Genomic DNA, 24,429 nt, shown 5'->3' with positions numbered 1-24,429 from the left:
GATCATATATGCTTGCAGAATAAATAAATAAACAGTTCTTAGTTAAGAATATGCAAGAAGATTTTTACAAAGCCCTGTAAGAGTTCTGAGACAAGAACTCATTTCCCTTCAACACATAGTTACTGCGCTTCTGCCCTGTACCAGGTATGTTACCAGCATTGAGGATATAGCAGTAAATAAGCCAGACAACTTTCCTGCCCTCAGGGAACTTTCATTTTATTATGAATGCTAAAAACATACAAATATAAGCATCATAATTTCAGGTATTACATGCTGTAATAAAACTAAAGCAGGGTTATAAATAGTGTTGCTTTATTAAGATGATTGGGGCCAGGAAAGTTCTCTTTGAGGATGTAATTGAAACATCCTTTATAATAAAAGCATAATATGGTGGAATGACCAGTCGGTGAGGGGTGGGGCTGGCAAGCAGATGGCGCCAGGCCAGCCAAGGCGCATGCCAACAGGCAGAGGGAGGGGATGGGGTTGGGGGAGAGGTGCCAGCGACCAGCGGCAGCAAAGGAGCAAGGGCTGGGGGTGGGGGGGCCATGCCAGCTGGCGCCATCCCCTGATCAGCCGCCTGGTTGCCTCCTGCAGAGGGAGGCCAGCAGCAGCGGGGTGATGGGGGCGGCACCGTCCCCTGATTGGCCTGCCTGGTTGCCTCCCACAGAGGGAGGCCAGACTGCAGTAGCACAGTAGGACATCCCCTAAGGGCCCCTGGACTGTGAGAGGGTGCAGACCGGGCTGAGGGACCCCCCACCCTGAGTTCACAAATTTCATATATATATATATATATGTAAAAGGCTAATATGCAAAGTGTCCCCTTGGGAGTTTGACCGGGAGACCAGGAGTTCGATCGCTTGCTATGACATGCGCTGACCACCATGGGGTGGCGCAGAATGAAGGAAGGCCCTGGCCAGCAGCCAGAAGGCCCCGATCGGCCCTGATCACTGTCCAGGCCTAGGGACCCTACCCGAGCACAAATTTCATGCACTGGCCTCTAGTTTTTACATAACTGAGGAAGTAAGCCACAATGAGAGGAAAAACACTAATAGAAAAAAGGAAGTTCAAAGGTTCTGAGGCAGGAATTAACTTGGGTAGAGGGAATGAGTGGCCAGAAGATGTTGGACAGGTGGCCATTACAGTATGGTGAAAAAGTGCAGGTTCAGGAGCCAGACTGGCTTCAAATTTCAGCTTTCCCTTAGGCCAGTGGTTGGCAAACTCATTAGTCAACAGAGACAAAAATCAACAGTACGATTGAAATTTCTTTTGAGAGCCAAATTTTTTAAACTTAAACTATATAGGTAGGTACATTGTTATTAACTTAATTAGGGTACTCCTAAGCTGGCCTTTGCTAAAAAACATCCTCAATCTGATTGAGGTACATTCGCTGAGGTCGACCCCTTCCAACTCTCCCATCCACACTCGTCTTGTATACTTGTTTCAGATAGAGGAGTGTGGATGGGAGAGTTGGAAGGGGTCGACCTCAGCGAAGGTACCTCAAAACAGTGTACCTCCCCCGCGCTGCGTATCCCGCGGCCCGCCCACCTGGGCTGCGTCTCCCGTCACCCGACCAACTGACACCCCCCCACTTCTTCTAACACCACTTCAAAATAGACTCGCCCAGGCCGAAAACCGACTTCTGTGCATGGGCCACGAAGTTTCAATCGCACTGTGCGTGCGCGCCCGCACGTGGTATTTTGCAGAAGAGCCACACTCAAGGGGCCAAAGAGCCGCATGTGGCTCACGAGCCGCAGTTTGCCGACCACGGCCTTAGGCAAATAATTTTACTTCTGTTCATCTCGAGTTTTCTCATCTGTAAAATGTGTCTTAGATCAGTTCCTTCATAGCAACACCTGAGCTGGGGATTCTTGGGCAGGTGACTTACTTATTGAGGGAGTGCTCTTAGGGAAAATCTGTAATGGAATAAAGAAAACAGGATCCGGTAGGGGAAGAAGAGGTTTCTGAATTCCAGCCACAGCCTGACCCTATAGTGTATTCTGCAGTATGGATTGGATCCCATAGGTTGTCCTGCCCAGAGTTGAGGGGCTGAGCTATTAGGCTCCCACATCAGGCAGTCATTACTGCCTGCAGTGCGGGGAGGAGGAGCAGGAGGGGTAGCTAGGTGCCTCTGCTCAGCTAAGGGCAAGTCTCCAAATAAGGTGAGGTATGAGCTGTTAGCAGCCAACACCTGTTGCCGCTGGGCTATGGGTGCACCAGCCCTGTAAAAGGGGTCTGGGTGGGCCATCAACAGAATCTACCACAAATGAGGATATTAAAAATACATAGGCATAATTAATGCTCAATTAATATTTGGCAAAGGAGGCAAGAGCATACAATGGAGTAAAGACAGACTCTTCAATAAAAGATGTTGGGAAAATTGGACAGATAAATGCAAAAAAAAGGAAACTAGACCACCAATTTACACCATACACAAGAATAAACTCAAAATGGATAAACGACTTAAATCAGCGGTTCTCAACCTGTGGGTCGCGACCCCTTTGGCGGTCGAACGACCCTGTCACAGGGGTCGCCTAAGACCATCCTGCATGTCAGATACTTACATTACGATTCATAACAGTAGCAACATTACAGTTAAGAAGTAGCAACGAAAATAATTTTATGGTTGGGTCACAACATGAGGGACTGTATTTAAAGGACCAGAAGGTTGAGAACCACTGACTTAAATGTAAGTCGTGAAACCATAAGAATCTTAGAGAAATCATAGGCACCAAAATCTCAGACATCTCTTCATAGCAATGCTGACCAATACATCTCCCAGCGGTTCGCAACCTGTGGGTCGTGACCATCAGAAAACACATATAGCATATCAGATATTTAAATTACGATTCATAACTAGCAAAATTACAGTTATGAAGTAGCAATGAAAATAATTTTATGGTTGGGGGTCACCACAACATGAGGAACTGTATTAAAGGGTCGTGGCATTAGGAAGGTTGAGAACCACTGTTAGGGCAAAGGAAATTAGGGAGAAAATAAATAAATGGTACTATATCAAAAGTTTCTGCACCGCAAAAGAAATTATTAACAAAATGAAAAGAGAGCCCATTGCATGGGAGGACATATTTGCCAATGATATATCTGATAAAGGGTGAATTTCCAGAATATATAAGAAACTCATACAACTTAACAAAAGGAAGACAATCCAATTAAAAAATGGGCAAAGGACGTAAATAGACACTTCTCCAAAGTGGATATACAAATGGCCAAGAGACATGAAAAAAATGTTCAAAGTCACTAATCATCAGAGAGATGCAATTTAAAATGACAATGAGGTACCATCTCACACCTGTCAGAATGGCTACCATCAACAAATCAACAAAGGACAAATGCTGGCAAGGATGTGGAGCAAAGGGAACCCTCGTGCACTGCTGGTGGGAATGCAGACTGGTGCAGCCCCTGTGAAAAGGAGTATGGAGTTTCCTCAAAAAATTAAAAATGGAACTGTCATTTGACCCAGTGATCCCACTTCTAGGAATGCATCCTAAGAAACCCAAAACACCAATCAGCAATTTACAATAGCTAAGATTTAGAAATAGCCCAAGTGCCCAACAGTAGGTGACTGGATAAAAAAGCTGTAGTACATTTACCCAATGGAGTACTACAAGGCAGTAAAAAAAGAAGATCTCTTACCATTTGCAACAGCAGGGAGGAGAGTATGATGCTAAGTGAAATAAGCCAGTCAGAGAAAGACAAGTATCACATGATCTCACTCATATGTGGAATCTAATGAACAAAAGAAACTTTTGAACAAAATAGATCCAGAGACACAGAAGCATGGAACAGAAGCATGACAAATTTCAGGAGGAAGGCGGGGTGGGTGGGGAGAGGTAACCAGGGAATGTATACGCATATGTGCATAGCGCATGGACTCAGACAATAGTGTGTTGTTAAGGCCTCAAAGGGGCGGGGGCAGGGTAGAGAGGGTCAATGGAGGGAAAAACAACACTTTCAACAATAAAGATTAAAAAAAAATTGGGAAAAGTACATAGGTTTAGGGTTACGGACAGGATTAAATGGATTAATCCAAGTGCTGGGCTGGTAAACATTAGCAGGGGCCAGACCTTACAGGCCATGGTAAGGGGTTTAGGTTGCATTAGAGCTCATTGTGGTGTCTGTGTGGAGAAACTACTAGGAGACAGGCAAGAAGCAGGGTACTAGTCAGGCTAGTTAGGAATCTGGTGGTAGTGTGGACCTGGCTGATGGCATTGGAGGTAGTTTATAGCCTGGAGGGACGAGAATAGGATTTATGGAGGAGAAAATATTTAAGCTGGGCCTTGACATAGTTCAAAGGGAACCTTGGAACCATGGGAAAGAAGCACAGGTGACATGTCTTGAGCAGTGAGTTGACACCAAGGTAATGAAATGGTAGACAAAGCTGAAAGATTGGGACCCAAACAGGAGAACTCTCAGAGCTTTATTAAACCTGTTTGGGTTTTTTGGTGGATAAAAGTGAGAAAAATTAATGGAACAGAGAGATATGGCTACATTTTAGGGGTGACAAAGGAAGGCCAATCAGATGGGAGGAGCACACTCAGAAAGAAGGGGTTATCAACCATGTACATGTTCCATATAAGCTTAAGCTTTAACCACCCAGAAAAAGGATTGTAAGTCACATTATATGAGATTCTGGGTCAGTTCTCACCCCTAGCACACGTACCTCTGTAGTTTCAATTGGGTGAACCATTAAATGTCCCTTTACTTTGTAAAGCAGACTCAGTTGGGTTTTTCCATTACTTATTGCAACCAAAAGCTCCCTATGTGACAGAGAATCTGGGGCAGAGACCCTACAGTCGGCCACTTCCCCATCCATCATGATGCTGGACAGCTCTTGATTCTGTGGAAATTGATGTCACCTTTATTCAAAGTGAGACTTTGGGATCCTTACATATGTTGTGTAGGTGCTTTAGAATGTTTTTAGTTTTATAGGAAAACGTTATGTTACTTAATATTTATGGAAATTAAAAATTATTCAAGTCACCACGAAAAACATAAAAGAAGATTGACCAGTAGACTTAGAAAAATAGCTGAAATCTGCTTATGGTAAAAAGGCCCAATTGTACAAAAGTCGGGTGATTGGGAAGTTCTCCCTAGGTATTTTCTGAGATCGAATATTACAGGGCTGTATGTTTATATTAAATTTTAATATATGTTCATTATGAGATGAGGCTTGTTCTACTAAAGGCTAGGAAGTGATCAAATCAGTTCACATTCAACATGTCAAAAGAAAAAGCAACAAGCTGCTTTTGTTAAGTGATTCACATTAACCTCTTCCCCACCCAGGGTCTAAACTAATTCAGAAATAGAGAAGAGGTAAGTGGAGCATGAAATATGATCTCTATTATCGATAAAGCTGAAATCAGAGAATGAGGCTTATCTACCACATATATAAAAGCCTAAGCAACCGAACAACCAGAATGACAGGTCAACTGGTCGCTATGACACACACTGACCACCAGGGGGCAGATGCTCAACACAGGAGCTGCCCCCTGGTGGTCAGTGCGCTCCCACAGTGGGAACGCTGCTCAGCTGACTGACCCATCCTGGTAGGCCACCAGCCCTGCGGCAGCCACTCCCTCCCTCAGTAGTCCTACAGGTTTAATCTCCAGAGAATGGGCCAGGCACCAACAGACCAGCACCACCGGCACTCAGGCACCACAGCCACATCCCCTCCCTAGACACTCCTCAAGGAAGAAAGGATATAACAGTGGCCGCCAGGTGGCTCCCGACAACCAGTGTGAACATCAGTGGGATGGATCCGGATCCCGCCTGCGCAGAGGGCCGATCACATCCCCCCTCTACCCCTGGGACCCCACCCATGCACGAATTCGTGCACCAGGCCCCTAGTGTCTGTATAAAAGTAGGTTTCCTTATACCAAGCCCCAGAATCACACAGGCATACCCATCCAGCCACAGACAACAATGGACCACGATGATTTTACAGCCTGCCCTTGTAAAACAGGGCAAGGGGCGGGGGGGGGAGAGAAGGGGGGAGAAAGAATGCATGCTCTCCGTGAGCATCTTATTCCCAAGGAGAGAAGAAAGAGTGCTACTCACGCTCACTTCCTTGTCCCAAACTCACCAAGTAATCACAGCTCTAGGAATCTAGGTACAACCAGGAGACAGAACACAGTAACTTTAACAGAAGCTAAAATAATTGTTAAAGTAGGATAGAGTAATAAAAATATGTTAAGAGAACTCTAACTGGTACCCTAGGGCTGAGGGAGAGTCCCCAAGGGAGGACAAGCATGGAAGAGGCCCCCTCTGGCATTCAGACGCCATTGAAGAAGGTGTGGTTGCAGGCCACTGGCTGGTGGGAAAGTTTGCTGGTTTGCCGGCCTGGAGCTGGTTCAGAATCACCTGATAAGCAGGAAATGTGCCTCTGGGACACAAGCAAGGCAAGGCTGGTGAGCAGGCTGCAGAGGAAGTTAGGACGTTCTGCAGGTGCAGAGCCAGGAGCAGACCTTTTCCCCATTGGAAAGGCCTCGGGAACAGCGCTGTAGGAGACTGGCAAACTAAGACGGGTGGTGGGCGGGGGAGGGGGGGAGGGTGCATGTCGGGGAGGTTGAGGCACTGCTAAAAGCAGGAGGCCGGCCTGCCGCAAGGCTGGGCTGTGAGGTAGTCGAGGGCCTGTGCATTCTGGGTATGCAAACAGACCATCAGATGTCCACACACTGACACAAACACACACCACCAACAGTGTATGCAGCCAGAGCAAGAAGAAAATCATTTCAGGACACTGAAACCTCCAGTACCCTCTACTTAACGTGCTCATTCCAAAGGAGAAATGCCTAGAGCCCCGGTCATTATCCCAGAGCAGGAGGAATTTGGAGCTGGTAAGAGGCTCAATCGACTCCTTTGACTACTCATCTTCCACCTGCACCCTTCTACAAGGTTTGAATTCCTGTACAACAGTAAAGCAATTTACTGTATTTTAGCCTCGCAAGATGCAGCTAACCTTCTGACAAGTGCCCTTCTCCCAAATGAGAAGACACAAGGCCCCAACAGTCATTAAATCCATTTTACCAGCTATGTTGGTTACCACTCAAATTCAGTCATGGTTCCCGTGAAGATTCTGTTAACTAAACACTATGGTACTTTGTAAAGTGGACGTCCACCAACTTTAACACATAAAATACAAATGGGAAGGAGGGGAAAGAAGAAAAGAGTTAGCATACATAAATAAACGTCATATAACGAGAAAATATGCAAAGCTTCCACAGGCCTGATCTTTTTAATTGACCACAAGGAAAGTTGATATCTATAACCTTCACCTTCAACTCCCCATCCCATATTTTCCTCGCCCAGAGCCAGAACTCACAGCTCTGGGTGCTTTACCTGGTGGAGTGATCCAAACCTTTCTTCTCCAGGGGTCTGAATCCTCAATCATCCTGCCTTTTTCTGGTTCCTGTAAAACCACTAACCTTTACTGTTGGCATGAAGTTTTAGGAAAAACCTTATAATAAATTTCCAGAATTTAGAATCATTTGCTGGTTGAGGCAAACCAGCAAACTCCCCTGTCACCACTCAATGGCCCGCAACTGCACCTTTCCAAACAGCATTTTCTAGCATGGTCCTCGTTGCTTCCGCCATAGCAGCAACCAACTTCCCTTGGTAATTGGGATCAGTCATTCCAATCGGTAGATTAACCTGTTTTTCGCCTGTTGGTTCAGTGGTATAAGGAGTGCAAATGGCCAGGCGGCAGTCTGTGGTAGGCAGAATTCTAAGATGAACCCCATGATTCCTGCCCTCTGGTGTACACACCCTGTATAATTTCTCCATGTGCATTGTTGGGGCCTGCAAATGTAATTGGATATCACCTCCATGATTATGTTTTAGGGCAAAAGGGATTTTGCAGGTGTCATTAAGGTCCCTAATCAGTTAAATAAAATCCACATGGAGGTTATCCTGGGTGAGTCTGACTTACCTAATCAGGCAAGTCTTTCAAGACTTCGTTCCCTTGCCAGTTTAGAAGAAACAGCCCTGTTGTGAGAGGAGGGTCCACATGGCAAGTACCCGAGAGCAGCCTCTAGGTCCAACGCCGCCTGCAGCTCTACCTACCGCTCCCGCCTCATTGTGCCTACCGTGGCTCGTGCCCTCATCAGTCCCAATCAGGAGAGGCTTGCGCTGTCACAGCAGCACTCGCCAGCCATGAGCCCAGCTTCTGGCGCCCTCCCAAGGGGAGTGGCCTGCGGGATCTGGCTGAAACTGGCTCTCCGACATCCCCCAAAGGGTCCTGGATTGCGAGAGGGCGCAGGCCAACCTGAGAGACCGCAGTGGTGCATGATTGAGCTGGGGAGGGACCGCGGGAGGGCTCCAGGGAGTGTCTGGCCCATCTTGTTCAGTTCCGATCTGCCAGACCCCAACAGCAAGCTAACCTACCGGTCAGAGCATCTGCCCCCTGGTGATCAGTGCATGTCATAGCAGCGGTTGAGCAGCCTTAGCATATCATTAGTATATTACACTTTGATTGGTTGTTCTGCTGTTCGGTCTATTTGCATATTACCCTTTTATTATATAGGATGAACTCATGCATTTAAACATATTTGATGTGTTGTCAAACCATTGTTATTATCTTTATTAATGCTTAAATCATGTCATCTTTGCCAGTGGGAACCAATTCAAGTTGGCTCTTAGATCCTTATGAATTGTCTTTGTTTTCCAGTATGCCAAGATGTTCCAGGCTCATATTGTACATTTCCTGCCCCAGAGCGGAAATCCCCCCAAAATTCATGGAGCCGTAGTTCCTTTTAGTAGAAAATGGTATATAGAAATCACAATCTGGGCATTACTTAATTGGTCATTATTTCTAGGCTTTTTAGTAAACAAAGCTAGAGCTTGTTGTTATGTTTTATAACTTTATTGAGATGAAGTACTTTATGAATTCATATTGATACTTAGAACTCAAGCACAGGATGTACTTAACTTTATCACACTTGTATCTGGGCTTCCTTCATCATAATTCTTTCTGAACACAACTGGAATTGGTAGATCTTCCTTTGAATTATACTGCCCCCTTCAACAACTTTTATGGCAATCAACACATCATCTTTCATTTATTGTTATTTTTTATATGTATCTTATCCTCCCTACCAAATGGTAAGCAATTGGAGGCCAGAAGACATGTCCTTTTACTTTGTTCAGCAGGTAAAATTCCTAAAGTACTAATATATTTCCTGACCCCCATAAGTTCCTTCTTCTTTATATCTCTCAAAATATGGAACAGTACTATACATAACTTTGTTATGTTTTTCTGGTGTGTTCCATTTTATTTTTTATATACTTGTTTATTTTAATTTATACTTATTGTTGAAAATATTACAGATGTCTCCCACTGACCCCCTCCACCCCACTCCCGCCCCCTTAAAATGAATACATACAAAATTAGGTTTATACTCAACTTTTCAGATATAAAGTACTAGACACTCTAATTTTATTAGGAATTAGAATAAAGATATTAAAATTATTTGAAATAAGTTTTATTTCACAGATATAAAACAATTTTGAACATTTACAACTTGTACAAAGACTGGTAGCTTTTATATTTTAAAAAAGTGCTATACTAAGAGAATGGGGAAAATTAAAGACCACAATGACATTCTAAATTATAGGTCCCAGGAACGGGAATATGAAGAAAGTACACATTCTATTCAACTACAAAATCCTCAAACCATCTAAGTGAAGGAAAATGAATAATACTGGACTTGTGTGAAATCACACTTTGGTCTGTAAACATATTTAGACTTTGTTTTTCTTTCAGATGTCTACCTAAAAATTATATAAAATGTCACTAAAATTAGCCAGTCAAAGGTATACTAAAAAGAGGTAGGGAATGAAGATGAAAGAATTTATTTTGGCAGTTCTTCAATAATGATGCGAGACACTGAATTCCATCCAGTAGAGGCATCTCCTTTGGGGTAATCTGAACAAGTACCCACCCAGATGGCAACATCCACTAACCCGGCACCGATCCCTTCACAGAGTCCTTCCACTGCAAAACAGAGACGAGAGGAACATCTTGAGAGGACAAAGACCTTTAGCTAGGTAGTAAATCCATTTAATGTACAGTGAATTAAAATTTCTAATACTTCATATGTGTTTTGTAAAAATAAATTCTGTTTTTCTTAGCACATAAATACTTTTAAAATACAAATATATACCCATTCTATGATATAAGCGTAACAGGCATTTTTTCTTACAGGTTTTAACCATAAAACCAGAATTTGTTTAGTTTAGTACAGAGATGACTTAAAACAAAAAAGCAACTCATTTGATTAAACGAAGGAAGCCTTTACTTTTAAAAGTCAATACTTTGGTTTGATTTACAAGTATTTTTTATTTTTAAAAATTTTTTATTGAATTTATTGTGGTGACATTGGTTAATAAAGTTATATAGGTTTCGAGTGTACAAATCTATAATGCATTGTATTATATATTGTATATATTCTATATATTGTACTGTGTGTTCACCATCCAAAGTCCAGTTTCTTTCCGTCACCATTTATGCCCTTTTAATCCTCTTCTACCTCCCCTGCCACCCCCCTCTTTCCCTCTCGTAATCACCATACTGTTGTCTGTGTCTATGAATTGTTGGGGTTTTTTTGTTCAATTCCTTCACCAACCAACCTTCCCTCTGACAGCTGTCAGCCTGTACTCTTATCGATGGGTCTGTTTCTATTTTGTTTGTTAGCCTATTTTGTCCATTAGATTCCACATGTAAGTGATATCATATGGTACTTGTCTTTCTCTGACTGGCTTATTTCACTTAGTATAATGCTCTCCAGGTCCATCCATGCTGTTTCTAAGGGTAAGATTTCCTTCTTTTTACAACTGCGTAATATTCCATTGTGTAATGTACCACGGCTTTTTTATCCACTCATCTACTGATGGGCTATTGGCTATTGTAAATAACACTGCCACGAACATAGGGGTGCATGCATTCTTTCGAATCAGTGCTTCAGGTTTCTTTGGGTATATTCCCAGAAGTGGAAGCACTGGGTCATAATCAGGAGTTCCACTTTTAATTTTTTGAGGAAACTCCATACTGCAGCTGCACCAGTCCACATTCCCACCATCAGGTCACCTTCGATTCATCTTAATGCAGAAACTTAGGAATAACAAATCACTTCTGACATCCCACCCCAACTGATTAACATATGAGGCTTCACACCATGGGTGGGAAATGCATTATGGGCTAGCAATGTGCTGTCCTAGTTACCCAACATGACCGTGGACTCAAAACGCATCTTTGTCTCTAAAGACCTGAGACGCACTCTGCGATGTCGCTGTGCTACATACCAGAAGAGGTGCGATGGATGTTAATTGTTGAATTCAGTTCAGGGCTTCCTTGGTCCAAATAAATGATGGCTTCAATGGGGAGAGGCCCTGAACATTCAGCTCCGTTGAACGTGAAATACCAACGCTGGCAGCACGCGCTTCTGCACTTGAGCCGGAGCGAGCCGCTGAACAGGACTCGGAGCGCGCTGTTCGAGCGCATCTTTGTGAACGTGCACTCCTGCCACACACACAGACAGGGGGCTCCGTTAGCATTCCCAAGTTTATTCAAAAAGATGCTTTCAAACTGGACTGTGACTCTTAACTACCCTTTACCCCAAGCTACATTTAAAACGTTTAACCTTTACAGAGGGAAAAAGATTTTCTGCAAGACAGGTAGGAGACTCTGAGATGAAGAACTCTTTATAAAATCAAGTTATGGCGTCCTTAGAATTATTCACCCCACTGAAGGTCTTTCAGTTTTACTAAAAACAGGTAGTCTTCAGAATTTAGACCAAGCCAATCTCTATCTTTACTTTTTTTTTTCATTCCAAAAATATTTCCTGAGCCCTATGTGCTGGATACTATAGAGACAGCAGTACACAAAATAGAGTCTCTGCCCTCATGGAACATATATTTATTCTCGATCTATTTCTATTTGATCAGCAGCATACAGTATCACAGGTTCAAGCCTCGCTGGGGTTTTTAGTCTTTAACTATGTGACACAATGATAAGGCCCACATTTTTCCCCCCTCTAATTGGTCTTTGCAAAATTCATCAGTCAGTTGGTTCATGGCCCTATCTTTTACTTGCAGAAGGCTCCCAAACCCTTCTGTCCACTGATAAAAGGAACTTGAAAACACATTAATAATTCAGAGACCATACGGATAGCTTTTGGAGAGAACTCAGCAACTTTTGATGAACTACAACTTAAGAACTGGTCTGTCAATGTCAGGTGTTTAAAGAAGTAGGCAATATTTAAACAAAATGTGTTTTTAAGAAATCACAAATGAAACTAAAAATGGTCACAGTCACCAAAACCATGGAAGAACTTTTATGGAAAGTCTATCACATGAAAATCAAATCAAGACAGTGGCAAAGTTTTTTATAGACAACACTAGAGGCCCGGTGCACGAATTTGGCCTGGCCTGCGATATCGGGCTGAAACCGGCTCTCCAACACCCCCGAGGGGTCCTGGATTGCAAGAGTGCACAGGCCAGGCCAAGGGACCCCACTGGTGCAGATTGGGCCGGGGAGGGACATGGGAGGTTGGCCAGCCAGGGAGGGACCACGGGAGGGCTCCAGGGCATGTCTGGCCTGTCTTGCTCAGTCCCGATCAGCCATACCCCAGCAGCAAGCTAACCTACTGGTCAGAGCATCTGCCCCCTGGTAGTCAGTGCACGTCATAATGAGCAGTTGAGCGGCCTTAGCATATCATTGGCATATTACGCTTTGATTGGTTGAACAGCTGACAGGTCAACCGGACACTTAGCATATTAGACTTTTATTATATAGGATAGCAGACATTTAACAGATGAGATAAGGATTGGGGATAACACATAAAGATTAAAACCTTAGAGTTTTATGAAAATAAAGTCTCTTCTTTTGCCTAGTGATAGTAGTGGTTAATATCATCAAGCAATATGTTGTGGATATGGAACCATGTACAGAGTTGGTTAACAAGGGAAGAAAGGCTTAGAAATAGCACCAACTTCTTCAACTCTATGAATCCCAGTGGACTTGCCAGTTACTTTGGAAGCAAACACTGATCAAAGTGACTGAGTCATTAATCAAAATGCATTGCCAGCCAGGCTATTGTGAGTAGCTTGGCCCCTCAGTGTTGCAGAATAATGTACAATGGTCCCTGTAGTCCATCTTTGGTCCATTCCACTTCTCTCAGGCTGAGCAATGTTAAGCTAGGCCTCGACCCAGAATAAGGGCAAATGCCAAGGGCCTTCCCACTGCCAGACGATTCCCATCATGTGGTAAACTTCTTAGAAATTCTTCCCACCGTTATGTCTGGAGCCACAGCAGGATTTTTTAGACTAACTTAAATTTGCTTCAGGATAGATTGGAAAGTTGCTTACTGTCCAATCTTGTGGACACAGACATGCATGCTCTCCCTTTTTGTTTGCATTTTAAAAAATAGAGTAAGTTATTTGAGGTATTAGGGTTAAATATTTTAGAAATATCTTTATAAAATTAACTCTGAGATGTTACCAACTTTTCTCATTAATTTTAAGTTAAAGTTACATGGTACCTCCTAAATTTAAAAAAAAAAATTTTTCGTAAAAATAAATAACACAAAATCTCACCTAAAATTAACACTCAACTATGAAAACCCTTAATTTTTTTTTTTTGTGTGTGTTGTTGTTGTTTTGTTAATCCTCATCTGAGGATATTTTTTTCCATTGATTTTTTAAAATATATTTTTATTGATTTCAGAGAGGAAGGGAGAGGGAGAGAGAGAGAGCTAGAAACATCAATGATGAGAGGGAATCATTGACTGGCTGCCTCCTGCACGCCCCCCTACTGCGGATCAAGCCCACAATCTGGGCATGTGCCCTAGGCTGGAATCGAACCCAAGACCCTTCAGACTGCAGGCCGACACTCTATCCACTGAGCCAAACCAGCTAGGGCTCCATTGATATTTAGTAAAAGGCGAAAGATTTATACGGTCTGAAGAGAACCCAGAGCATTCCATTGATATTTAGAGAAAAATTAAGGGAGGGAGGTGAGAGGAGGGGGAAGGAGGGAGGGAAAGAGAGAGAGAGAGAGAGAAACATTGATGTGAGAGAGACACATCTATTGGTTGCGCCCTGCACCTGCCTGAACCATGGCTGGAGATCAAACCTTCATCCCAGGCATGCGTGCCCTGGAGTGTGAATCGAACCTGCAACCCTTAGGTGTGTGGGCCAATGCTTTGACCACTGAACACACCAGCCAGGGGTGAAAACCTTTACATTTTGCTTCAACTTTAGAATAATTCTGATTTTACTTACCGCAATTTTTCCAAGATCGATGCCATAATTCAGCGAATTCCATGAGCACTGCTTGTAGTTAGGTGTCCAGGACTCCTCGAAGGTTTCCCGCAGGCACTCCCCCTTTTCTCCTTTGAATCCATCCCGACCTGGGATCCCAGGGGTACCAGGAATGCCATTGGCCCCAGGGCTCCCGTCTCGACCAGGTACACCCGCAGGCCCTTGTAAGCACATTCCGTTATACTAGATCGGTGGGAAGAGGAAAGGAAGAGACGCTCTCACCACTCAAGATTCAAAGACTCGATCTGATTAGAACTGCGTTTATTCTGAGTCCTTGGAGGCCAGAGTCCTTTCATACCCCTTGCTCATGTTCTAGACGAGTTATTATAGAGAACTGACTTTATAGTTATTTCTAACATACTGTGATTTCTTTAAGTTGCACAGACTTCACATTTTTTTACGTGGAGGACGCGTCACGGGGTAACCCTTCTGAGCGCCACCCCACTCCTCCTCCCTGAGAGGGAGCAAATGACCTTATTGAAGGTGACTACTAGCCTCCAACAGGTGGCAGTGATCTCTCAAACATCTTGAGGATTCTCTGTCTTCCTTGGCGGGGAGGGCAGCTGCGGGTCATGCAGAAGTTAAGCACATGGATGCTAGAGCCTGGTTCTCTGGACTTTAACCCTGACTCCGCCACGACTAGCTCTGTGAGATAGTGCAAGCTGCTCGAGGTACCGGTGCCTGCTTCCTTCTCTGTAAAATGCGGGAAATAACAAAGGTTCTTACCTTGTAGGGTTTGTATGAGATGTGAAATGATATACAACGTGTGCTTAGAGGTGCCTGGTACACTGTGTATGTCAGCCATGGTTACTCTCATTATTCCCCCCAGAGCATGTGAGGCAGTGACGTGGGCAAGTGTGACCACTCCCTTGGGTGGGCCTTACCAGGGTCTAGATCTGGAGAAGACAGCATTAGCGAACCCTCCAGCTAACACACAAAAGCCACACATACCAATGCAGTTACATCAGTGGGAAAGGTGGGTATTTCGATCTCCATCTGTCTAATTCCTGAATGGGACCACTTATTAGACCCTCCAAATCTAGACCCAATCCACTTAAATGTTTACTTTAACATTTTCCCATTTGTGTAGATTGTCACAATCTACAATTCTATACAACTATACTATCATTCTATATCAATATATTGTCCAATCAGAACAAAACACCAGGTTCCTTATATGTTAAAATAACTTCAAAGCTTATCTTTTAAGTTCCCCCTCTGGAAATAGACATGGTCGTATTCTAAAATCCAGTAACGACTCCTTATGTCTCTAATGTTCGCCCATCAATTTGCTTTTCACACCACCAATTTAATTTTTGTTTTGACAGATGATTTTTGTGACGTCGACGAGTGCTCTTTTTCTGATTGTAAGGAAAAAAAGGACACTGCCGCTTATTTACTGCCAGAGAAATAGTAAGAAAAGCAACAAAACTGCAAAAGTATTAGGAAACATGCTAAAGTATAAAATAGTCTAAAACAGTGTAGTTAATTGTAGACAATTTTCATTACAGTAACTTCATTCGCTGACAGTAGCAGATACACGTAATGTTTGGACACAGATTTCTAGTGAAAGAGGAGAAGCAATAAGACTCCTGGTATTCTTTGATTTCTTGGTTGCCACAACTTGGAAGGAGAGATTGCTCTTAGCACCAACAAGGAGGAGAGGCTAGGGATGATGCTAAAAATGCTACAATGCACAGGGCAGTCCCCACAACAAAGAATCATCTGCCCCCAAATGTCTACACTGCCATGGTGGAGAATTTTTATCCACCTTTTAATCTAAAATTTGCATTTCCGAGACCACATCATTGTATTGAATTTGGTTTCACACGTAGCACATCAATCTTCTTCACGTTAAAATGCTAACTCAGCCCGCCTTTAGCACCTACCAGGGCGGGGTAAGATAAACATCTGTGGAATGAGCCCCTGTTTCTTTCACTGGACTGGCCACCAGGGGGCAGAACTTGCTGGAAGCTTGAAAGAAATGCTTTGAAAGATCCTGTACAAAGAAGTTGCTTTATAGAGTCCGTTGAAACTTTCTATGTGGACCTCTCTCCCCACCCTCCCTCCCCTTCTCCCCCTCCAGCAAAACCAAATCCAAGCTACAGGATGCACCTGAACCTGGCTGTGTAGTAAGCTTTTCCAAGTCAGGCTAGAGCTGTGGGAAACCGCAGGTTCTGTAAATCTTGGGAGGGAAAGAAAAAAAAATGGCTAGCTTGATGGGGAAAAGGGGTATGTTGTAGATCATAACTACAAATTCACAAAATGCAAACTCCACAGGAACCACATTCAGTTGGTACAGTTTAAAGCCATTTGGGCATTTAACATGGAACGGCAGCGCTGGACCCAATTCTGCTTTGTGGAACAAAATTACACGGCACATCACCAGAAAGAGCCGTGTGAAATGGCAGGGATTTTTTTCTTCTCAGAGCTTTTGAACCTGGTTGACAGCTAGCTGCCTGGGAGCTTGGTTCATTAGCTGCATTTACAAGGGCAGCTTAACATATACAAAACAGGTTTGTTTTGTTTTTAAATTAAAAATGTCCCCTCCCGTGTCTTGCAATGCCTGTACACCATCCTTGTTTGCGATTGAGATTGATTTAAGGATTGACCATATTATGTGCCAAGGACTATGGTAGTTGTGACAGGATCACTCTTGCACTCCCCCTGTGTGTTGACTTTTAGAGGGAAAAAGCCTTAAGCAAACACACGTTCCCATACATGAGCCCTTCAGAAAGCACTTGGGCTACTTATTTGCTCTCCTGGAAACGGTCTTCTCCCTCCGCTCAACTGTGATGCTGATACCTGGTGACCACAGGGGAAGACCGGGGGTGTCCGAAAGCGCTGAGGGCCTATCTGTCCAACCAGAACCATGAAGCGGGTCCTTGGAGGGTTAGTGCTGGGCCCTTCATTTCCCCTTCCGGCCATAAACCCTCAGAACCACCCCGGGCCCGGCGGGCTGTGGTCTCCAACCAAGTAAATTGCAGCCCATGCGCCCTGGGAGGATGACCCAACATGACTCACGGTCTTCAAGTTACAAAGCGCTGGAGGGAGGCTCTGCAAGGGTTTTGCTCGCTCCGGCCGGCAGACGTGGCCACCAGTCCCCACAAAGGCCACGTTGCATGTCCCGGCCCAGCCCACCCAGGGAATCAGTTGGCCCGGAGTCTCCAAGCAGCTCCCGGGCCAACGTGCTCACCTCCCCACGCTCCTCATCCTCCTCTCGGGGCTGCTCTAAGCCTGGCCATCCTAACAATGGGGTGAAGGCCCGGGGGGCTCAGAGGCCAGGCATTATTGAGCAGATCCCCGTACTTTGGGGCATCCCACCTGTTGCATCTCCCTCCTCTTCCCCCATTCTGGTCTCCCCTGAGCGCCCCAGGTCACCAGCCACTACACGTAGCCCAGGTCCTTCCCTGCACGTAGACTCGGACAAAGCAGGACACCCAGGCGCACGCGGTGAGTCACACACACACACACACACACACACACACACACACACACACACACACACACACACACCGCCTCCTCTCCGTCCCCCGCACTCACCAGGTCCACCACCTCCCGCTGCCGCAGCAGCGCCTTCTGCTTCACCTTGGGGGTCTCATTGGCGCTCGCCGGCGCCGGCAGCTGCAGCAGCAGGAGCAGCGGGAGCAGCAGGAGCGGCAGGAGGCCGAGGCGCCCCGGCCTGGGGGCGGCGGCGGGGCCCTGGGGGCGCATGGCGCGCGGCGGCCCGGACACGCGGAGCGGGAGCTGGAGGAGCCCGGGAGCTCGGACGCGCTCAGAGGCTGGTCCCGCGGCGCTCCGAGGCGGGCGCAGGCTGCATCAATGCGCCTTTCACCCGCGCGCCTCCCCGCTCCCTCCCCACCCCTGGACACCCGGAGTTTCCATCCGGTCATAGGCCAGAGCCCCCACCCCGAGCCCCACGTGGGGCGGGCCAAGAGCCAGGCCCGCCTTCTCCTGCCGCCGGCTCAGCCCACTGGGACCCCCGCGGGGCTGGACAGATCGCCCGGAGAAGCCTCCTACAAAGTGGGGGTGAGGTGGCCATCGTCTGGGAGCCACGAGTGGAGACTTCGAGGGCGGGCGTGGAGATATTACCGCCTAAATGATCATTGGAGAGGCACGTGCCTTCACTTGGGTTCAGGGACCGCCTTCAAGGGTTGTCAAAGCTGGCATCTTCTGCAAGATCCTTTTTGGGGGGGTGACCTTTTTTGGTGGGGAGGAGAACCATGAGTGTCATCAAGTTTTCCCTGGGCCCCATGAGCCAAATGATTAAGAACCGCTGTTTAATAATAAATGCTAACACTTGCTAAGCTCCAGGAACTACTAGTATGCAGTCTTTCACTACGCATACTCCTTGTCTATTGAGACAATGTGTGTGTGTGTGGGGGGGGAGGGGGGCAGTGGCGGGGGTGGGGGGGGGCAGGGGGAGGGTACCTTCTCTACTTGCCCCGTTCACAGATGAGGACAATGATCTCAGGGCAGTTAAGCAGCACTCAGTGGTAGAAGTTCACTTTCGAGAAATCACTATTGATTTCTGATTGATGTATTTTTCTAACCTTCTCTGACCCCCTTTCATCTGTCCTTTATCCATGCTGGAAGAAAGCATTCTGGGGAACCCAGGCCCCCCACCAGGTAGGGTCAGGAGCTTCTCTATACACCACTGGCTGACATCAGGCAGGACAGAAGTCTTGCCACACCTGTAACAACATGAAAGTTCCTGTTGGCAACGCTGCTGAGGTCAAATTCAACTCAGCGGGGTTCTCTTTGGAAACCCAGCCAGGTTTCTGGAACTTACAGTGGGCTCAACAGATGGATATTCAAGAGAAGGAACAGTTTGGCAGGGGACAGTTCTAGAAAAGCACACTCCTGGGCCAGTATGAAACCACAGGTAAATTTCATTCCTGTTTATTTGAAGAGGCAAATATCCAAATGGGTGCTAGAGCCAGAGTTGGCTACATAATTTGCCCAGCCCAATGCAAAATGAAAATGCACTGTCCTTTGTTAAGAAATTATTAAGAATTTTAAGACTTTGTCAACAGAGCAATACAACAAGTGTGGGACCCTTCTAACTGCAGCAGCATAGGTCGCTCATGCATGAAACCAGCCACATGTAAAGCTAAACAACGCCCCAGCTGATACCCTCCCGCAGCCTGGGGCAGCAGTCTACAGGCTGGAGAGGAGAGGAGGCACCCCCAGAGAGTCTGTCTAGCCAATCGTAGTTCCTGCTCCTGCTCCTGTCACCAGTGACTTCAGATGGGCCCTCTCTGTGTAAATTTGGGAAACAGATTGGGGTTTCAGCAAAGAGCTATTACCTGTATTAACAGTCATGCATTTTTAAACTACACATTCACATAATCAATTCCTCTGCAAGATAAGTAAATAAGATATCATTATCTACATTCCAAAGATAACATAGAACAATGTATATATGCACACATTTACAGCTATATAGAGGGCTTGCACATATACTGTCTCCCAGGTCCTAAAAATTATACAAAAGTACTCCCCCTCTGGGTTGGATTAACTTCACTGTCTGTGCTTACTTCTCTCCCTCTGTGGTTTGCCAAGCCATTTATCCTACCACCTCTGGAATGTACCATCTTAGTCCAGTTGAGTTTGCTCCGTCTAAAACGTAGGCCCATTTTACCATTATAGATTTTAGTTCTAGTTAGTGATTATAGATTAGTTTAGGGTCCTGGATGTTATTTCCAGAGTGGTCTTTCCCAAATATTTCCAAATGTTCTGCATATTTTCTGTTCAAATATTTTAATTTTTTTCCTATTGAACAATTAATGCATTTCTTATCTGTCATAAAACTCCAGACTGACAAATCTCAGAGGGAATGGCAGGGGGAGCAGTAAGAGACCAACAAAGAATTTAAATGCATATATGCATAACCCATGAACACAGACAATAGTGTGGTGAAGGCCTGGTGAGGGGGAGTGGGGTGAAGGGGGTTAATGGGGGTGAAAATGGGAAATCTGTAAAAAGTGCCAATTTTTAAGAATCAATGAATGTGACACTTACTGAAATGAAGACAGAAGAACCTATGTATTAGTCAAGGTCTAATCAGAGTAAGATAAACCATGCTAGATATTTCGACCAGAGGAGATTGAATACAGGAGATTGGTTACCCAGATGTTTGGAAGTCAGGATGCTGAAGTAAACCAGATGATTACTGAAAGAAGCAGCTACCACAACTAGGGCTGGGACCGAAAAGAGAAGAGGTGTCTCTAGGGGAAGTCCTAGAGGCTAGAGCTTGGAGGAAGTCCCATCTCCATCTCAGAGTGCACAGTTGGTTCTCAGACTTCTGGTTGGTGCATCAAATACACAGTATTTAGACTGCCACGGAGTCCTGGGCAACTGGTACCTCTGAAGGGTGTAGCACAGCTGCTGCCAAAGGAAGCTGGAGGCAAAAGTTGTGGCTATCCTCTCCTTAGTGACTATCTAAGTACTTTTAACTGATATGTGTAAAGTGCTCTCTCTATATATATTTGCTATTATTATAAAAACTAGAGGCCCAGTGCATGAAATTCATGCATGGGTAGGGCCCCTAGGCCTGGCCAGCAATCAGGGCCGATCAGGTTCCCCACCTCCCCGCCTCCTCCTTCCCTTGCTGCCCACACACAGCCAACACATGGTTCCCCGCCTCCCGGCCTCCCTGCCTCCTCCTTCCCTTGCTCCCTCAGTACCCCACCACTGCCACCATGTTCCACGCCGCCCACTCGTGGTCAGCATATGCCATAGCGAGCGATCAAACTCCTGGTCTCCCGGTCGAACTCCCGAGGGGACAATTTGCATATTAGCCTTTTATCATATAGGATAATAAAAGTAGGGGCTTCTATATAAAGTTAAAGGAAGCCATGATTTAATAGATGACAATTAACCTCTACATCAGCTGTATCATTCAAGTTCTGATTAGGAGACAGAAACCAGTCTGAGTATTTCCAACAGAAGGAATTTGATGTAGGATATTGACTTCAAAGGCTAGCTCAGTAGGGGACAATGAAGCAGCCCAATATTGCCCATAGCTGTAAGCTGCTACCTTCTTTAAGCCAGAGAGAGACAAGGTGACCCGTCAAAGCGGGAATCATGTTGAGCTTATCCAATGGAAGCTGGAGCCATGAAAAGAGATGAAGCCTCTGCCAGAGAAGGAAGATGAGGAATACCCCGGCTTCTTCTCCCCTCTTCCCACCCTCCAATCTCCAAAGGCAGCTAGAGGCACCTGAACAAAAGCCTGGGGACAGCCTGTGGAGGTGAGTCAGCCTCCTGTGATGCAGAGCAGAGCAGCAGAAGCCCAAACAATGGATCTGAGGGCAAAAGGTACTGATGAGTCCTGCTATGGGGGGGCCTGAATTTCTCCCTCTATTGGCTCCTGTTCACACATAGTCAGCTCTAGAATCCAACAGTGCAGTGGTTTCATCTGCATTCCTAAATGCCTAACTCAGCAGCCTGTTCACAGCAGTACTAAATGGTTACTCCATCCACATCCTGCACGAATAAACAGTCAGTATACAGCACACTTGCCATCTCATGAGTGAGTGGGATTTTTATAGTTCTAAGGAAAAGAACAGTGGATGGGAAATTATAGAACCTAAATATCATTCATGAAAGACGAGTGGAAGTCCCTCGATGCGATCACGGTAAGTGCATTTTACATGCATCCCTTTAGCGTTGTGCTTATACAACTAGAAGCTGGCCCTTCGCAGTGCTTGAGGATAAGCACTGGTCTGTGTTAGACCTGGAAGAGTTACTAGTGCACTTCCTTTCTTCTGAATCGTTGCAGCTACATGCTTGCTACTTGGGTAGTCTTTCATTTCCTCTAGAATTTTCGTCCTTTTTCTTAAGTTACCCAATACTGGGCACTGTCTTTCCCCCTTCATTATGCCCTGTGTACAGAGGTTTTGCAATCGGCATTCTCTGAACAGACTCTGCATTGTAAGAAGTCCTCAGAAAATTGTTCACCATGGCGATCTGTTATGAAAATGGTCAAGATTAAAGACATTTCTGGGCAGTTCAGATGGCTTTTTGCAGTCTGCATGTCTCTTCCAAGGCACAAAGGATGGCCTGTTTTATGATAAAGGAAAGCCAAAGTAAGCAGGATATTTGGATTACATCTTAAAACATTTAGGTTTACGAAATATATCCAGCTCTCCTGTCTCTCTAAACCAGGGTTTCTGGTTGTGTTTCCCCTGGCAATTCTGCCTCAGTTTTAGATGTGATTATTTTGTTGATATAAAGTCAGGCCATTGCAATAGAAGTTGAAACAGACCAGTAATATTAATCTCCTCCCTCACCTATCAGAGTTTTTATTAAGTGACAAAGCCAGCTGAATGCAATGTCACCTCTCCCCAAACTGTCCAATAGAGAATGCTAAACGGTGACAAAATGGGACGTGACTGGTGACAGGAGGGAGAAAAAGATCAAGAGGCTTAGATACAAAACAAGAAATGGGTAACTGTCCAAAGAAAAAAGCAAGAGCTAATGGAATAATTCATTGTAATTATGGCTTAAAATTAAGTCTAGGCAAACTCCCTTCCCATGTTCCTTACCATGATTTGAAAATATCCCTTTGAGAATATTATTAGATACGTTGGCAGTATTATCAGAAACACCCTCTCACCACCTTTACCTTCTAGCTCTTGGCTAGATGAATTATTCCTATTTTTATGGACACTGTTGACCCCCTAATTTATTTATGGAGTCTACAGAATGCATGCTTTGCAATTTATAGATGACCCAAAGCTCAGAGATACAGCTCAAGCTGTTTGCACCAAAGCCAGGTGGGAAAGATCTACTTGGTGGCAATTTCTGAGAAACAGATGAGGGTGGGTAGGTGTTGGATGTGTGTGTGTGGTGAGGGGGGGGGGGGGCTGTCGGGGAGAACAGGGGGAATACTGAATTAGTCACTTGCTAAATGAAAACCAAAAAATGGTTTTCAGGACACACAGAGGAAAGGCCAGGTGACACAGCAAGGTGAGACCAGGTGACATCTGCCAAGGGGAGAGACCACAGAAGAAAACAAACCTGCCGACACCTTGATCTCAGACGTCTCTCCTTGAGTATGGTGGGAAAATGAATTTCTGCTGTGTGAGCCACCAGCCTGTGGTTTTGTTATGGCAGCCGAAGCAGACTGACAGGTCCACAACCCAGAGCTGAAGCCGCGACCGCTTGAGACAGACTTGCATTCAGAGGACTCGGGATGGCCATGTGTTTCGCTCCCCTTGGAGAAATGATGAGGGATGGCTTCTGTGAGCATGAGCATCACCTGAAGGGCATCTCAAACCCTGCTTGCTGGCCCCTCCTGCAGACCCTCTCAGTCAATAGGTCCGGGGAGGGGCCTGGGCATCTGCATTTCTCACATGCTCTGGGGCTGCTGGTCCGGGCACCACATCTTAGAAGCTGAAACAGACATTTAAAAACTATTTTTAATGAATTCATTTTTAAAAGAGCAACAACTAGCCTCATCATATGTTAGAATAAAGAACCTATTTTCTTGAAAATAGCTATATTTTGTAAAACAAAAAAGTTAAGGAGAGTGGCATTGTTTTGCCTTTTTGCAAATCTTTTTACAGCTGGAGTCTCATATTTGCTTCTAGCTTCAATCTGCTGGCATCTCACCCATCAGGCAGCCTCTGGAAACTCCACTGTGCACCTGTGAGAGAATGAGAGTGAAACAGGCAAATAGCATCACGATCACTATGAACATAGCATTAATGTCACATTTGCCCTGAAAGCATCTCAGGCACTCCCTAGGGTCCCTAGTCCACACTTTGAGAACAGATAATTTATGGGGTGGGCAGAAGGGAGCCCCAAAGAAAGAGGCAGAGATGTAGAAGGAAATCCAGAAGAACCTTGCACCAGGATCCACCCAGCTGGTTCACACTGTTTCCCTCTTACCACATGCACATGAGCATGCACGTGCCAGTGCATTGGAGACGTTAAAACCACAGCCGGAGAGGGCAAACATCCCTAGGACGAGAGGAGAAGTCTCACCCTGTTCAAGTGCGCGTTGGTTTTCCAGATTCTTAGACCCTTCGCTCTGCTCCTCAGCCTAGGAGTCTGGCACTCCGTCCTCCCGTGAATCTTTGGTGACCT

The 24,429-nt window shown here is 45.3% G+C and overlaps 2 protein-coding genes across 3 annotated transcripts in view; both read right to left on the bottom strand.

Annotated features, from left to right (window-relative positions):
- Positions 1-9,487: 9,487 nt before the first annotated feature.
- CTHRC1 (collagen triple helix repeat containing 1) lies at positions 9,488-18,175 on the bottom strand. Its single transcript, XM_036337981.1, has 4 exons — positions 17,878-18,175; positions 14,296-14,517; positions 11,317-11,533; positions 9,488-10,009 (listed from the first exon to the last, which is right to left on the bottom strand). The coding sequence occupies exons 1-4, from the start codon at positions 18,046-18,048 to the stop codon at positions 9,867-9,869; spliced, it is 753 nt and encodes a 250-aa protein (XP_036193874.1). The 5' UTR covers positions 18,049-18,175; the 3' UTR covers positions 9,488-9,866.
- Positions 18,176-18,370: 195 nt separating this feature from the next.
- FZD6 (frizzled class receptor 6) overlaps positions 18,371-24,429 on the bottom strand; it is a 49,797-nt gene continuing 43,738 nt past the window's right edge. Inside the window, exons 8-9 of one of the 2 annotated variants that reach the window (XR_004972454.1) lie at positions 23,359-23,733; positions 18,371-18,534 (exon numbers count right to left, since the gene is read on the bottom strand). The gene's annotated coding sequence lies outside the window, so the exon portion shown is untranslated. Of the gene's footprint in view, positions 18,535-21,060; positions 22,399-23,358; positions 23,734-24,429 lie in introns of those variants that run through there. The other variant, XR_004972455.1, reaches the window with a different exon arrangement.

Source organism: Myotis myotis, unplaced genomic scaffold (genome assembly GCF_014108235.1).
Source record: "Myotis myotis isolate mMyoMyo1 unplaced genomic scaffold, mMyoMyo1.p scaffold_m19_p_16, whole genome shotgun sequence".
Classification (NCBI taxonomy): Eukaryota; Metazoa; Chordata; class Mammalia; order Chiroptera; family Vespertilionidae; genus Myotis; species Myotis myotis.
Note: the sequence above shows the minus strand (reverse complement) of the source record. Positions and strands in the feature narration are given on the sequence as shown.

Excerpts from the sequence above, each read along its gene's own strand:
- CTHRC1 (XM_036337981.1), bottom strand. The coding sequence starts at position 18,048 with ATGCGCCCCCAGGGCCCCGCCGCCGCCCCCAGGCCGGGGCGCCTCGGC. Across the intron at positions 11,534-14,295 it reads TCGATCTTGGAAAAATTGCG|GAGTGCACGTTCACAAAGAT; the intron begins GTAAGTAAAATC and ends TGTGTGTGGCAG. Across the intron at positions 10,010-11,316 it reads CATCCATCGCACCTCTTCTG|TGGAAGGACTCTGTGAAGGG; the intron begins GTATGTAGCACA and ends TCTGTTTTGCAG.